The sequence below is a fragment of the Oryctolagus cuniculus genome, chromosome 17 (assembly GCF_051225735.1).
Source record: "Oryctolagus cuniculus isolate XC-2025 breed Fujian yellow rabbit chromosome 17, ASM5122573v1, whole genome shotgun sequence".
Lineage (NCBI taxonomy): Eukaryota > Metazoa > Chordata > Mammalia > Lagomorpha > Leporidae > Oryctolagus > Oryctolagus cuniculus.
In genome coordinates, this window is record NC_142883.1 from 42,735,116 (window position 1) to 42,752,902 (window position 17,787).

At 40.0% G+C, this 17,787-nt stretch overlaps 2 protein-coding genes across 9 annotated transcripts in view; one reads left to right on the forward strand and one right to left on the reverse strand.

Moving 5' to 3' along the window:
* Positions 1-17,787, reverse strand: part of NF1 (neurofibromin 1) — a 303,335-nt gene that overhangs the window by 77,277 nt on the left and 208,271 nt on the right. The gene's annotated exons all lie outside the window — the stretch shown is intronic.
* Positions 4,082-7,679, forward strand: OMG (oligodendrocyte myelin glycoprotein). The gene is made up of 2 exons (XM_002718940.6): positions 4,082-4,219; positions 5,091-7,679. Exons 1-2 carry the CDS (start codon positions 4,217-4,219, stop codon positions 6,417-6,419), a joined length of 1,332 nt encoding a protein of 443 aa, XP_002718986.2. The 5' UTR covers positions 4,082-4,216; the 3' UTR covers positions 6,420-7,679.

Here is a 17,787-nt window from a genome sequence, read left to right on the forward strand (position 1 = left end):
CTTAAAATGCTTGAGATTTCAAAGCATTCTGGATTTTGATTTTTGTATTAGGAATGCTCACCTGGTAAAGGCTATGCAAATATTCCAAAATCTGAAAAACTCGCAAACCTAAAACACTTCTGGTCTCAAGTATTTAGAATAAGAGACATCCAACTATAACAAAAACAGACAAATGTAATCAATTTAGTAAGTAAAAGGAAAATGGAAACTATTGATTGACATTGGCTATTCATTCCTGGCAGGTGATTTGTTATGCCTTTCAAAATGCTGAGAGATAATATATCCTAGAACACAAAATATGCAAATTACAGCTTTACCTAGAATATAATAGTTGTCTAATAGATGTAGCTTCCGACCACAGCAGACTTAACTAAAATCTAATGTATCTAAATAATATATAAAATAAGTTATAAGGGGAAGGCATTGTGGCTCAGTGGAATAAGCCACCATGTGGGATAGCTACATCCCCTTCCAGACTGATGGTTTCAGTGCTGGCTGCTCTGCTTCTGAGCTATCTCCTGCTAATGCAGCTGGGAAGCAGTAGATGATGGCCCAAGTACTTGGGCCCCTGCCACCCATGTGGGAGACCCAGATGGAGTTCCTGGCTCCTGCCTTTGGCCTGGCCAAGCCTGGGTTATTGAAGCCACTTAGCATGTGAACAAGAAGTTGGAAGATACCTGTATCTCTCTGCCACTGTCTTTCAAATAAATAAATATTTTAAAATAAAGTATGTTGTAATAAACACTTAAGCCTCCAAAAATTATTCTTTCTTTTGAGTAATATACTATTATTTTATTTCATGAATATTTCTAAAAGTAAGAACAGAGTGTTACAATTCAAATATATTGAAATTATCTTCCTTTTCCTTTGTGAGAATGTTACAGTAATCTCTCAGTAATATGAAGCAATTCCTTATACCATCTTCCAATGAGAATGGAATGAGAGACACTGTCACTACTATTGTATTAGAATTTTCTGCTATATTCAGAATCTAATCCTGATATAGCCTAAACTGAATTCATTTGTTAATGAAATAATATGTCCTTTCCTTCAAAAAAAAGTACTTACAAGTGTAATGGGAAGAGATATTTCTACTTCTACACTGTAGAGGTTCCCTACAATTAAAAAGCGAAATTTAAGTAATCAGGAAATAGTCAACTACTCATATTCCTTCAAGTGTAATGGCATATATAAAAGCTGAAACAAAATTCTACGTGTCAAAAGCAACCACCCTGTATTTCCACAACATTGTTGAATACACCTTTTTTAAAAACACTCTGATTGAAGGCTGCTTTCTGCAATCCATAGAAAGAATCTTACTAAGAGTCCAACTTAACTCTCAAAGTGGCAATAAAACACTAAATAAATAATAAATTCCTGATATTGCACACTTTAAAAAAAATCTATTTATTTGAAAGGTAGAGTTAGAGAGAGAGAGGGAGAGTCAGAGAGACAGAACCATAAGCTGGTTCTCTCCCCAGATGGCTGCAACAGCCAGGTCTGGCCCAGGCCGAAGCCAGGAGCCAGGAGCTTCTTCTAAGTCTTCCCTGTAGGTGCAGGGGCCCAAGCACTTGGGTCATCTTTCGCTGCTTTCCCAGGCGCATTAGCAGGGAGCTGGATCAGAAGTGGAGCAGCCGGGATTTGAACCAGTGTCCATATGGGATGCCTGTGTCACAGGCAGCAGCTTTCTTTGCTATGCCAAAATGCTGGCCCCTTAAATTTTTAAAGATATATTTTTAAAAATGTATTTGAGAGACACGGAGAGAGATCCCACCTTCTGGCTTACTTTCAGATGCCCACAGTGACTGGAGCTGGGCTGGAACAGAGACAGGAGTTGGGAATTCAATCCAGGTCTCCCACGTGGATGGCAGGAATGTAGTTATTTGAGCCATCACTGCTACTTCTAAGGGTCTGTGCTGGTGTGAAGCTGGAATCAGGACCCAGAGGCAGGACTCTGCCCCAGACACTCTGATGGGGATGCCTGTCTTAACTGACATCTCAACTGCCCACATGGGATGTCAGTGCTGCAGGTGGCAGCTTAACTCCCTGTGTCACAGCCCCAGCCCTGGCACACTTTTGAAATATGGACACTTTTTGAGTAACATTAGTTTTTTGTTTTGTTTTGTTTTTGTTTTTGTTTTTTGACGGGCAGAGTGGACAGTGAGAGAGAGAGACAGAGAGAAAGGTCTTCCTTTGCCGTTGGTTCACCCTCCAATGGCCGCCGCAGCCGGCGCGCTGTAGCCGGCACAATGGCAGGAGCCAGGTACTTCTCCTGGTCTCCCATGGGGTGCAGGGCCCAAGCACTTGGGCCATCCTCCACTGCACTCCCTGGCCTTGGCCACAGCAGAGAGCTGGCCTGGAAGAGGGGCAACCGGGACAGAATCTGGCACCCCGACCGGGACTAGAACCTGGTGTGCCAGCACCGCAAGGCGGAGGATTAGCCTAGTGAACTGTGGCGCCGGCCAAGGAACATTAGTTTTCTACAAAAGAGGACTCCTCAACTCTAGTTTCTTTTCTTCCTTCCTCCCTCTTTTTTTTTTTTTTTTTTTTTTTTTAAGATTTTATTTATTTCAGAGGCAAAGTTGCAGAGACAGAGAGAGAGCTCTTCCACCCACTAGGGCATTTCCCAAATCATCACAACCACCAGGGCTGGGCCAGGCTGAAGCCAGGATCCAGGAGTTTCCAGTCTCTATGAGGATGCTATGGCCCAAGCACTTGGACCATCCTCCACTGCCTTCCCGGGTACATTAGAGGGAGCTGGATTGGAAGTGTGCGAGCAGCCGGGACTTGAACCAGTGCCACAGGTGGCAGCCTAACCTGATACAACACAAAACCAGCCCCTTAGTTTCTTTTCTAAAAAAATAAACTTAAAATTTTAACACAGTAAATTATATTGGAGCCCGCAATTCAAATAATGGTAAATGCAATTTAAAGACAAAGGAGTTAGTAACAGTCATGAAGGGATTTCATGTTAATAATTGCTGTTTTTAAAATAGCAACGGTATGGTAATTAAAGCACATGGCTTTACTTGCTCTCTTTTCTAAGGTAAACTGATCATTCTGGAAATGAGATTTGAGTTTAAATTTTATACAGTCCACTAAAGAGTGGAATGACAGCAATCATAAATCTGATCGCATCCTATAAAACTCATGACCAAAGTTTTTCCTTTTATATTATTTCCTGTAATTTAAAGACTATAATATTTCTCAGAAAGATAATATATGAAAAAGCCACAGAAATCACTTGAAATTGATATTATTATTTTTAAAACACAAAATCAAATAAAGTCATTAATGTAGCACCAAAAATGTCGCTGGAGAAAACAACAGTCATATGCTCTTACCATCCATAGTAAGTTTCATGAAGAGCAGTAAGAAAACTTTATCCCTAAATACATAAAACATATTTATTTTACCACAGGAATTGATAATAAAAAGCATAAGATGCTCATTTTAAAATGTAGTGTAGCTTCTGCGTAGCCTTAGGCAAATGATCCTTTGTATTAGAGAAAGATAAAGGCAAAATAATCATGTTTTAAATACTTCTTTCTGTACCTTCTGAAAAGGATGAAATATTTAAGTGGTTAATAAATTTGAAAAGCTGATTGAACATAATAATCACTACAGCAGGGAAGGACATAAAAATCAAGCTGATTGTTTAAAAGTAACATGACAATTGTACCATTCTTTTTAAAAAGAACATAAAAAGGCAAGAAATAAAAAGCTTAATATCTTAGAAACCATCTACAAGGAAGGTCTAATTCATTTTAACATTTTTCAAGACATAAAAAGAATTCAAGTAGAGGCATTAAAAACCCCACAAATTCTTAACAAGCAAATGTTAAAAGGGGGAACCCCGGCTCCGACAGACACATTAGAAAGGAGGCAGGGCTGGTTCTACCACGCACATCTTCTGCCCTCTGACAAATCTGAGATCCATAAGCACGAGCAAGGCCATGGATTTAGCAAGGAATCTGTGCATTCTGTCGTGTGTGCACCTCTTGCAATAGATTTGAGTCAGCACCAATGACAGCGCTGCAGTCCTCCTATGTGGTACTGATCAGGTGGTTGCAGAGCCTCAGCTCACAGCAACACAATGCAGCTGAGCAGGCAAGCACAGCCACAGCCACAACCGCGTCCGACTCTCCACAGCAACACGACCTCTAAGCTTTAAGTTTCCGGGAGAAAATGAGATGCTGATGGTGAAGACGACACTATGGTAAGCTGTTATTTACATCAGTAAAAGAGCAAACTCCGAATATTTTTGCTTTTCCTTTTTTTTTTTTTTTGAGAAAAAGTCAACGTTAAGACTGAATATATATTCACTAGCAAGTGCATGCACCAGAAATTTGCTGCAGTGTCAGTGGAGGGATTTCTTTTTAATACTCATTTACTTGGTAAATATATATATATATATATATATATATATATATTGCCCTATCCAGAAGATAGAGAAAAAAAGATATTTTTCCTTTAGAAAATGGCACTTAAATATACAGGAAAAAAATATCACTGCAGAAAACATGAGGTTTAAAGGTATGGTGTTGACTTGGATTTTTCAAGTGCTTAAAATGCTTTACAAGGATCTATTTATCTTAAAAAGACAAGCATGAAATTCCAAAGAGCTGCTTTAACATCTAAATAAAATCTCAGCCTACACACATACACACTGAGTCTTATATTACTGCAGAGATTTAAAGAGAGACATGACAGCCATTTTCCCCCATCTAAGAAAGCATGTTATCAAAAATAGTAATAGCTTAAGACTGCAACTCTTTATATTTGTAGAGAATGTCATTTTATAATATTAAGGTTCTGGGAAGCTAAATAAGAAAAAATATGGTAAAAGGGAGAAAATGCAGGATAGGGTAGGGGGAGAGAATCTCTCTCTACCACATAGCCCCAGTTGAAGGATTAGGCATTTGGACTATAAATGAAGGGGAGCTTTGTTAGTTTAATCACTGGAACAATTATAAAAGGACTCGACAACAAGGAGGTTTATTGAAAATTTTGCCTAATGCCAACTGACCCATGCAGATGCCTAAATTGTATTTGCATATTAAAAGAAGGGTGTATCTGTTTGTTTCCAGGCTCTGATGGAATATCAGATATTGAAAATGTCTCCCTGCCTGTTCATCCTTCTGTTTCTCACACCTGGTATTTTATGCATTTGTCCTCTCCAATGTAAATGCACAGAGAGGCACAGGCATGTGGATTGTTCAGGCAGAAACTTGACTACATTACCATCTGGACTGCAAGAGAATATTATTCATTTAAACCTGTCTCATAACCACTTCACTGATCTGCATAACCAGTTAACGCAATATACCAATCTGAGGACCCTGGACATTTCAAATAATAGGCTCGAAAGCCTGCCTGCTCAGTTACCTCGGTCTCTCTGGAACGTGTCTGCTGCTAACAACAACATTAAACTTCTTGACAAATCTGATACTGCTTATCAGTGGAACCTTAAATATCTGGATGTTTCTAAGAACATGCTGGAAAAGGTTGTCCTCATTAAAAATACATTAAGAAGCCTTGAGGTTCTCAACCTCAGTAGTAACAAACTTTGGACAGTTCCAACCAACATGCCTTCCAGATTACTTGTCGTGGACCTGTCTAATAATTCCTTGACCCAAATCCTTCCAGGAACATTAATGAACCTGACAAATCTCACCCATCTTTACCTGCACAACAATAAGTTCACATTCATTCCAGATCAATCTTTTGATCAACTCTTTCAGTTGCAAGAGATAACCCTTTACAATAACAGGTGGTCATGTGACCACAGACAAAACATTACTTACTTATTGAAGTGGATGATGGAAACAAAAGCCCATGTGTTAGGGACTCCCTGTTCTAACCAAACATCACCTCTGCGGGAACATGACATATATCCCACACCTGCAGGATTTACCTCAAGCTTATTCACCGTAAGTGGCATGCAGACAGTGGACACCATTAACTCTCTGAGTATGGTAACTCAACCTAAAGTAACCAAAATACCCAAACAATTTCGAGCAAAGGAAACAACACTTGGTGTCTCACTAAACAAAGACAGCACCTTCACTAGCACTGATAAGGCCTTGGTGCCCTATCCAGAAGATACAGCCACAGAAACGATCAAATCACACGAAGCAGCAGCTGCGACTCTCACTATTCATCTCCAGGATGGAACGGTTACGAACACAAGCCTCACTAGCTCAACAAAATCATCCCCAACACCCCTGACCCTAAGTATCACTAGTGGCATGCCAAATAATTTCTCTGAAATGCCTCAACAAAGCACAACCCTTAACTTACGGAGGGAAGAGACTACCACAAACGTAAAGACTCGCTTACCTTCCGTTGCAAGTGCTTGGGAAGTAAACACCTCATTTCTCTTAATGCTCAATGCTGTGGTCATTCTGGCTGTCTGAGGGTCTTCATTTTCTGATCTAATGAAAGCACTCTTCCCTGTTGTACAGTTGGGAAAATATGCCCTATCTAACCAGTGACTCAAGCTATATTAAGTATTCAAGAAAGCCAGTCTTACATTTCTGACTCTGATGTAAATGAAGTAACTTGTCTTAAATAAAAGAAGTGCACAATGTCTTGGTACTTGCTGCTATTTTACCGTCTTAAGTAAAACTAATGAGTTTCTTTTTTTTTAATGAAATGTTTTCTTTTTAAGGCTTCAATTTATTGCGCAAAATACAAAGCATCTAAACTTTAATATGTATTTTATGTATGTTTACACTGTCAGACATCTGAGAAAAAAATAAAAGGTCTATGCTCATAACTGTGTCGTTTGGCTTTCTAGTCATACAAATCTTATCTAGCAGAATAAAAACGACCTAACAGTTCTTGTCCCAGGGAAACCTTAGTGAAGTCTCTAAGGTAAATGAAAAGAGGCGGTATCCAAAGATTCTGCCACTGAAATAAAACTGTGGCTGCCACCCCCATGAATGGTTATGCCACATCATTATTTTACACACAAGCCATAATTGTTTTAAATCTAAATGATGTCCTGCTTCTAAGGAACTCTTGGCTACTTTACAGATTATATAATGGACAAAAGCTCTTCAAAAAGCTAGAAGACACTAGGCATTGCATTTTAATAAGGAAAGTTTAACTTTGGCTTTTTTGCATTTAAGAAAAGTATTAAAAACCAATGAAAAGCTTTAGTTTAAGGCAGGTAAAGGAATGGTTTTAGCTTATATTTAACAGACCATTTACTACTGAAAAATTTAAATATTTACAAAATTAAATCCTGTTAGGGCAATAGAGGGAAATTTATCTTTTGTACATTCAGAAATTAGAATCTGACTTACCCAATAACAAAGCACAACCCTTAACTTACTTAAAGATAAGATCAGTTTATAGATAAAACCATGGGGTCTAACGAGCCTGGATGGTACTGAGGGAGGGAGAGAAGAGAGATGGGATTCATTTGGTGCTGGAGCCAGGAAATGAAGCCAACTGAGGCAGACTGAGGACTAGGGCCAGACATGGGGTAGAGCTTGCCACTCCCAAACTACAATGGGACTCAAGTTAGATGAAAATCACTGAGAAGGTTCTACAAAGACAAAAGTAAGTCACCTTATGAATTAGTGACAAACCTAAGTTAATGGCCAAGAGTCAGAAGAAGACTCAAAAAAAAAAAAAAAAAAAAAAAAAAAAAAAAAAAAAAGACTAGATTAAAATGCAAGACAGGGCAACTGAGATAGGTGAGCCACAAATGAGGTATTTAATTTATGAGACGTACGGAAGAATCTAATTTCAAGCATTTCTAGAGTTGGAAAAATAATACTGAAATTTTTTATGTTCTTGAGAAATTTTTAAAATTCAGATGATCTTCTCTTTTGGTTTAAGAATATTTATATTTAGAAAGAGAAGAGTGGGCCGGTGTTATAGGGTAGCAGGTAAAGCTGCCGCCTGCAGTGCCGGCATCCCATATGGGCACCGGTTAGAGTCCCAGCTGCTCCACTTCTGATCCAGATCTCTGCTATGGTCTGAGGAAGCAGTAGAAGATGGCCCAAGACCTTGGGCCCCTGGACCCGCATGGGAAGACCCACAGGAGGCTCCTGGCTCCTGGCTCCTGGCTTTGGATTGGCACAGCTCCGGCTGTTGCGGCCAATTGGGGGGTGAACCAATGGATGAAAGACCTCTCTCTCTCTCTGTCTCTCCTCTGTGTAACTTTTTCACATAAAAAATAAATCTTTAAAAAAAAAAAGAGGAGAGTAACAATATTTTAATGGACTTTCTAATTTTTTTCTTTTTAAGAAGGTTTATGGAAAAATTACAGTTAAGCTTCAATAAAATGATTCTCCTCTTGTTATCTAGTATAGTGGCTCGTAAACATTTATCTACTGCAGTAAACCTAAACGGCTCATTGAAGGGAATCTTATCATGAAGAAAAGGGGTTATGTGAAAAAGTCTCCTAAATGATTTTAAAATGCATTCATTGCCTAAGTGAGTAAGCTGCCCCTACTGCCACGCAAACAGGGACCCAGTACATTCAATAGCCCCAAAAGAGACACAGTGTTCAGACAATCCCTTTCCTACCACAAACCTTTTTTTTTTTTTAAATTTTGAAAAATACATGTACTGAGTTCCACAGAGAGCAGATTTCTTAGAGGCAAGTGTCTTTCACTCTGGGGATGCCAAGATCGATGTTTTACAATTCCTCGGAGGGCGGGGAATACACCAAAGTGAAATCATGGACTACAGCTTTAGGAGTACCTATGGATTTTATCAGCAGTACTCAACATGTATGCAAAAAGTAGAGGAAAAATTCAGGAAACTTACAAGCACAACATACGTCTACTATTCAGACTAAGTTCTTAGAAATATTATCTAGCCTTAAAGTAATTGGAAAATATTTCCTTACAGAAATGGTATTATTATCATTGTTAACGGAAGAGGGCTCATTATTTGACATTAAAGCCAGTACTCCTGTATTACTGGGATCTGTAAACATTTCAAATGCAGTAGTCCTCAGTGTCTTTCTAGCTCATCAGATACAAATATATATATGTATATATGTATATATATGTGTGTGTGTGTGTATATATATATATATATATAAGTATATGTGTACAGTCCCTGAATTTTGATGGTTCAACTTAAGACTTTTCATCTTTGTGATGGTGCAAAAGGATAACCATAAAACCATTCTGTTTCTCAACTTTCAGTACAGCATTGAATATATTACATGAGGTATTTAATACTTTATCATAAAATAAGCTTTTTATTAGATGATTTTGCTCAGTGGTAAGCTAATATAAACTGCTCTGAGTACATTTATGATATGCCGGGTGGAGCTATGTTGTTTAGGAGGTTGGGTATATTGGTATGTAATTTTCTAAGATGAGGAGCATTGGTAAGTATATACCTGTGCCTATCTACAACTATCCCATGCACCCATCCCTAAGGTTTGGCTCTGTTTTACAAGTAACTTGCCTCTGCCACTTCTCAGCTACATAACCCTAAATGCATAACAAAAAAAAAGTACTTTACTGTCCTACATCTCATTTATCATCTACAAAACGGGCTAGTAGAATGTAGAGTGGTTTTTTTCTGAGGCTTAACCAACATAATTCACATAAAGCCTTCATGTCCTATCCTACTCATACATGCTATTCAACAATCTGTAATGATGCTACAAAGCAAGAGCAAATTCTGTTCACTGACACCCAAAATGTCAGCCAAGAGCCAAAACAAAATTAACAACTTGATAAGGAATGATACCATGTACAGCAAACTACCAGACAACATCATGCTAGTGAAAAGTAAGTCGTATCTTTATTACAATCAAAACCAAAACAAAGATGCTCATTACTGCTATTCTTTTTTTAATATTATTTGGGAAATTCCAGAACAAAACCTAGAAACAACAGATAAAACCATAGGAAACTAATAAGGTAAATGATTGTTAGCAGGTGAAAGAATTACATACCTTATAGAAAGAGACTTCCAGATCCAGGACAGGCAGGGCCTGTGCTATGCCCCTCAGAAGCGGGAAGCAGCTATAGAATCTATGATGATTCTATGCCCTGCAGCATCCCTTAAGATTAAGATCTGGAATCTCTGAGAGTGGAATGATATAGGCAAGCAGATAGGATTAAGTCAATTAGGTTTGTGAGCTGGAAGATCACTCCTTCTGTGTGACCTCACACCCCTTCCTGACCTCACCTGTATGCCTACCTGCCAATCAGATTACTCTCCTTTGGGAGTAGATAAAAAGCCTGGATCAGGGCTGGCGCTGTGGCGCAGTGGGTTAACACCCTGGCCTGAAGGGTCGGCATCCTACATGGGCACCTGTTTGACATCCAGCTGCTCCACTTCCGATTCAGCTCTCTGCTATGTCCTGGGAAAGCAGTCGAGGATGGCCCAAGACTTTGGGCCCCTGCATCCGTGTGGGAGACCTGGAAGAAGGTCCTAGGCTCCTGGCTTTGGATCGGTGCAGCTCCAGCTGTTGCGGCCAACTGGGGAGTGAACCATCTGATGGAGGACCTCTCTCTATCTCTCTATGCTTCTTCTCTCTCTAACTCTGACTTTCAAATAAATAAATAAATCTTTTAAAAAAAAGAATAAAGATTTATTTATTTTTTACTTGACAGTCAGTTACACATAGAGAGGAGAGGCAGAGAGAGAGAGAGAGAGAGAGAAAGAAAGAAAGAGGGGTCCTCCATCTGATAGTTCACTCCCCAGTTGGCCGCAATGGCCGGTGCTGCACCGATCCAAAGCCAGGAACCAGGAGCCTCTTCTAGGTCTCCCACGTGGGTGCAGGGGCCCAAGGACTTGGGCCATCCTTGACTGCTTTCCCAGGCCATAGCAGAGAGCTGGACTGGAAGAGGAGCAGCCAGACCAGAACCAGCACCCATATGGGATGCCGGCGCTTCAGGCCAGGGCGTTAACCCGCTGTGCCACAGCGCCAGCTCCAAATAAATAAATCTTTAAAAAAAAAAAAAAAAAAGCCTGGAGCATGGTGGGCCCTCCCTTGTTGTCCTGTGCCTGTGGGTACACGGCCTTCTGGCCTCCCGCTCTCTGCTTTCCTGCCTGCAGGCTTGCTCCACATGGCTCCTGGCCTGCTCTCTGCCTAGTATGGACTCAATTTAGTTTCTAGACTTCTTTCTCTTCTAAGATTTCTTTCTCCCCTAAATAAAGTACTCACTTTCCTGCGTAGTTTTCTCAGTGAATACATGCTAAAACTGTTAAAAAATGATTTATCTTAAAGACTGCTCAGGAGCACCTTCAGAAGCATATTTCTCAGTAGCTAACGACAAAGCAAATATGGAAACATTCATGATTTCCTGAAAAATAATTAGAAAACTACAGGGAAAACATACAATGCCAGGAAAAATATTTACCTTAAATATGGAGGACAAAATGGAAAAAGCTGAAAAACATGAATGAGAGGTATATCCCAAGAACTGATGAAGACTACTAAGATTTCTCCATTCATTTATTCTTTCACTCAACAAATATTTAGTCAGGACCTAGAATTTACTCAAGGTTAAACACAGGAGACATACCTTGATTGCACATTGCAAAGTTGCAGGTATTTCCAGTGTAATTTATGGATTAAGTCAATTCTGACAAATATTCCAGTGAAAATCTTCTTGGAAGATGGCATAAAATATTGAGGTACATTTTGAAAAATGGACAGGCGAGAATAGAAAATGGAGGAATTAATAGAAGTATGCCAACTTTCTTGAGAGGAAAGCTTATTCCAAGTATAATAACAAAGATAGAAAGGTGGTGGTACAGGGTCGGGTGCTGTGGTACAGCAGGTTCAGCTGCCACCTGCAGCACTGGCATCTCACACTAGTTTGAGTCCTGGCTGCTCCACTTCTGATCCAGCTCCCTGCTAATGGGACTGGGAAAGCAGCAGAAGAGGACCCAAGTGTTTGGGCCCCTGCACCCCATGTGAGAGACCCAAATGAAGCTCCTGGCTCCTGGCTTCAGCCTGGCCCAGGCCTGGCTGTTGTGGGATCTGGGGACAAATAAACCAGTGGATGGAAGATTGCCCTCTCTTTGCCTCTCCCTCTGTAACTCTGTCTTTTAAATAAATAAAAATAAATAAATAAAAAAAATTCTTTTGAAGAAAGGCAATGGTAGAAAAACAGAAAGGTAGATAAGTACAATATAGAAACGACAGCATAATTAGAGCACAGTACACTTAAGACTTCAATCTAGGGAAAAGCCTTCCAAATCAGCTGCGTCACATCAACAAATTAGCCCTCTGTGTCTCTGTGTCCTCCAGAGTTGTTCTAAGAAGATGAGAATACATGAAAAGTATTTACAACAATGCCTCATACATAGTAAGTTCTCAAACATTTAGAAGAGAAAATCAGAAATCAAAGGGAAAAATTCAATAAACAATGATGGGAAAACAATTCAATTTAAGACTCAACTTCATGTCATACAGCAGCATTAAGAACTGAAAAAGTTAACATCAACATGAATGCCAGAAAATCAGAAATTTTAGAGAAATTTATAAATCTCCATGGGAAAGGTTTTTAATTAGAAAAAAATAATGAAGAACACACTGATAGATTTGTTTATAGAAAACTTCCAAATCCATGGTGAAATAAGTCTAATAAAAGTACCCAAATAGAATATCATAAAGGAGATTGTTAATTAGGAGTTTATAAAATTGATATGAAACAATACTATGATTTCTAAGCATAAGTGAGCAAAGGGCACACATGTTTACAAGGTAGGAAGCTTGCTAATTAACAAGTATGTGAGAATATGGCCAACCACGTAACTGAGAACTGCATACACACGTGAGACCGTTTTTTATTACTAAAGTAGCAAGCAGGGGTGGGCATTTAGTCTAGCAGTTAAAATCCAGGTAAGATCCCATGTGCCCATATCAGAGTACCTGAGTTCAACACCTGGCTCTGCCCTCTGACTCCAGCTTCCTGCTAATGCGGACGCTAGGAGTTAGTGGTGACAGCTAACAGGACCGGTTCCTCGACACTCATGTTGGAGATCAGATTGGGTTCTCAGTCCCTGGCTTTAGTTGCAGCTTTTACAGGAATCTGGGGAGGGAACTAGCGAAGGCGAATACGCATGTTCACGCTCTCCCTCTCTCTCTCAAATAAATCAATAAATAAAACTGCAAGTAATTTTTTGGAAAGAAATAAAAACGAATCCTGGGGCAGGTATAATGAAGTGGTATAACTCCTTAGTACAGCAACTTGGCAAGGAATCAAAAATCCAAAATACTTTAATCTTCGCCCTAGTAAATTTTAGATAAATCACAATATTCTTTCTAACCGTAAGAAAAATGGAAACAATGCTACACAGTCACCATTAGGAACATGATGACCCACTGACCACAATATTATGTAGCCAATAAGAATATTTAAGAAGAGTTTGTTAAAGTTTCAAATGTGGAAAATGCAAATATTAGAAAGATAAGCAGGGGTGGGCACTTGGCTAAGTGGCTAAGGCCTTGTTTGGTATGTCCACATCTCGTATCAGAGCTCCTGGGTTCGAGTCCCTCCTCCACATCCAATCCAGTCTTACTAATGCATACCCTGGGAGGCAGCAGGTGATAGCACACACCTGTGACTAGGCACCTGGTTGATATGCCCACAATCCATATCAGAATGCCTGGATTCAAGCTCCTCTTCCACTTGTGACCCACCTTACTGTCAATGTACACCCTGGAAGGCAGCAGGTGACAGTCTGAGTACCTGGATCCCTGTCACCCAGGTGAGAGATCCAGATAGAGCTCCTGGCTCCTAAATTTGGCCTGGACCAGCCAGGCTGTCGTGGGCATCTGAGGAGTGAACCAGCAGATGGGAGACCTTTCTCTGCCTCCACTGCTCTCTTTTTCAAATAAAATTAAAACAATCCATAAATTAAACATTTTAAGGAAGAAAAATTATAGGATATAAACATACATGCTATAAATATATGGATAGAAACAAAAAGCTAACACTATATTCCAAGAATATTTTATGACCTGCGTTGTCCTTAAAAACCATCTTCTAAGGAAATGATTGGAATATCTGTCTGAGGGATCCAGATTAAGTAGGAAAACAAGAGAAATGAGAAGAGGCAAGGTGAACTGAGAATAGGTGGAGGGGATCAAAGGACCACAAGCTATCACGAAGGTAAAGCTCAGACAGGCACACCCGGAGCTCCTGAAAGCACACGCTGTATTAACTGAATTCAGCTTGATACAGTCAAGTGTGGGCAGGACTGTTCCCTCAACAAACTTCAACAGAGAAACTCTTTTATCTCCTTTATAAACAACAAGCAAACTTCAATCATTTCGCCAATCTCTCAGTCTGGCTTACCGTACGAGCAGGCCCTTGCTTCCCTCTACAATACCATCCTAAATATTCCAGCTCCCCCACATTCCACAGTTCAACAAACACAGCTTCCTGAACTGTGCACCATCTTGTCACCAGCCTTTGAGATTCCGCACGTCCTCTTTCCTACACTCCTCTTCCCGCTCTCTTCTTGGCCTGCCAACCCTTACTCATGTTTTTGACTTCAGCTTATATATCACTTCCTCCTAGAAGTTTGTTTTTATGAATATCTTTATCAGAACTTAAAACTAAAAAAGTGAATAAACATCTATCAAAGATGTGATCATTGGCCCAAAAATGAGCATAATGTACTTAAGACTGACCAAGTCAACCCTGGCAGTTTGATTCTAGAGTCTATGTTTCTCCCATTTATGTCAAAGTTACAGCATCAAACTGGAGAAAGGAGAGATGAAAGAAGGGTGATTTGGCTGGGCTCCTGCTTGTCACGTAAGAGACTAGTCCTGGGCAGCAGGCAATCAGGTTTCGAGCAATCCAGAGAAAAGGTTGATTCTAACACCAGAGAGAAATTCACCAGAGTAAACTGTTCAAGGGAACTCAGGCAAGCAAGTCTGAACAAATGCTATGTCAGCATGTTAATAATGTGTTAAGCACATTAGTTTGTTTCACACTTTGAAAACTCTGCTTTCAAGTTAGGTCTTTCAGAAGCTCAGGTTTGAAGAAATACCATTTCAGTTCAACAGCCCTAAGTCAGATAACAATTTTGACAAACCGGATGAGATGTAAGCACAGTACAATGTTTATCCTGGTATGAAAACCCTGGCAAACATTTCTGAATCTGTTCAAAGTTATCGACCAGTTCAAAGCACAAAAATTAAACACATACACACGCTGAAAACAGCACTTTTTCACGCATGTCTTATCCAAACAATTGTAGCTATAAAGCACACAGTGGTTCAATAGAAAGAGAATGACAAAATTTTGCCATCCAGAGTCTGTGCTCAGTCTTGAGCAAGCATGTGCGTGCTCTCTGGTAAAAGGTGCAGTTAAGAGGCCTGGCGCTGTGGTGCAGCGGGTTAAAGCCTCGGCCTGCAGTGCCAGCATCCCACATGGGCGCCGGTTCAAGTCCCAGTTGCTCCTCTTTTATCCAGCTCTCTGTTAATGCACCTGGGAAAGCAACAGAAGATGGCCCAAATCCTTGGGCCCATGCACCCACATGGAGACCCTGAAGAAGCTCCTAGCTCCTGGCTCCTGGCTTCAGATCAGTTCAGCTCCAGCTATTGTGGCCATTTGGGGAGTGAACCAGCAGATAGAAGACCCCTCTCTCTGTCTCTACCTCTCTCTTTCAAGTAAACAAAATAAATCTTTAAAAAAAAAAAAAAGGTACAGTAAAGGATGAGCACTCCAGAGGATGTCATTAAGTGGTGGATTAAACTTTACATATGAAAGCACATACAACGGTTTAATGATTACCACTGTCCCTTGTATAAGATTCATGGGTAATAAGATTAGAAATGAAAATGACAGAACCTAAATGGTACATAATTCCCCACGCATATGCCCTTTTCAGCTATGCTTCAAATAACTGATTTGTTTTTTACAGTATTTGTTATTTATTTATCCCTTGGTATAAAGTAATTTAACAGTAAAAATTCGTTACTTGGATATTTCACATGGCCATCACAAGGCCACAGAAGAGTAAATCTGATGAAATGCCAGGAAATGTAGTTTTTCCTTTTGTGTTATTTTGTTGTCCACAGTCATTGCTCAAGCACATTGAACATCTCTGGAAGGCCAAGGGAGCTTGAATGCCTGTCAAATGTTTGCCTCAGCGGAAAATAAATTAAAATTTAATGGCTTTTCATTGATAGAGAAAAAAAACAAAATACCAGTAAAGGAAAACAAGGATGCCAAACACCACAATAACCACTGGGAACGCCCACACTTGCTAACCAAAGCCTCAGCACCTCTGACCACATCTGAGAGGGCTGGAGGCAGGGAGTGAGGGCACACGGTCCATTTACCAGCTCTATCACTGAGAGGTCAGACGCTTGGCTGCACGACATAGCAGCTCATGTCAATGACAAGTGATCAAAGGTAGCAAAAAGCTGTTCAAAAAACTCCATCAACTTGTAGGGTCCAACATCACCTCATAGTATGGCTTTTCTGTGACGATCACATGAAAACTCTCTTGCTTTAATAAAGCACATACTTGAAGCATTATAAACCTCTTGTTCTAACTTTAAATTCTACAAAAAAATATGCAGGCCATTAGGCATGAACTTAGACATACACTGTCAAAGTCTTTTAAAAACATATTAATCAAAGAATAAAGGAGTCACCCAAAATAGGAAAATATCTTCAGAATAATAAGTAGATATAAATTGATTTTAACTGTAAACATTAATGTCACATGTGACACTCCTAAATTTCTGTATATTTCTTCAAGGCAGGAATGTTGAGTCATTATACTTTTATCCAATGAAACTGCCATTACCAAGAACAGCTTTGGGGGCCCCTCCTTTCGAATACCACCAACAGTCATTTTACAAGTTACACAAGAAAAATCTCATTTTGATCAAAAGCAAAATTACAAAACTGATATGTGATCTTATTTATTAAATAATTTCAAGTATGAAGATTTTCCTATCACATACTAAGATGTACTTCAGAGTTGGACAGCACTTCCAAAAAATTACCTGCCTGAAATGTTGTCTGCAAAGGTAGCACAGTTCAGGGGCCGGCGCTATGGCGCAGCAGGTTATCACCCTGGTCTGAAGCGCCAGCATCCCATATGGGTGCTGGTTCAAGTCCCAGCTGTTCCACTTCTGATCCAGCTCTCTGCTATGGCCTGGGAAAGCAGTAGAAGATGGCCCAAGTCCTTGGGCCCCTGCACCCACATGGGAGACCCAGAAGAAACTCCTGGCTCCTGGTTTCATATGGGCACAGCTCCAGTCTTTGCAGCCAGTTGGGGAGTGAAACAGCGGATGGAAGACCTCTCTCTTTCTCTCTCTCTGCCTCTCTTTCTCTCTCTCTTTGTAACTCTTTCAAATAAACAAATCTTAAAAAAAAAAAAAAAGCACAGTTTAAAGGAAGTGCATAACCTGCAGCAGAGACTCTTCTGAAGGATGAGGCTTGTTGTAGAATCTTCTCCAGGTCTGGTTGCTGTGGCCATTTGAGGAGTGAACCAGAAGACAGAGAACTGATCGATCTCTCTCTCTCTCTCTCTCTCTCTCTGTTTCTGTGTGTGTGTATGTGTGAGTGTCCCTTTCTGACACTCTCTTCCTTTCAAATAAATTAAGTATAAAAAAAAAAGCGTGCTTCAGTGCTTCTTACATTTACTGTCTGGTCCTTTCCAGAGAAGGCCTGCCACCTCAGCTTAGACAACTGATGAAGCTACCAAGTGAGTCTGCGATATGAGGGAAAGCATAACCAACATGATTTAATGACTCATCAAGTGCACGTGCTAAGAGCTGGTTAAAGTGAAGACTGACACTAAGGCCCCTATTAC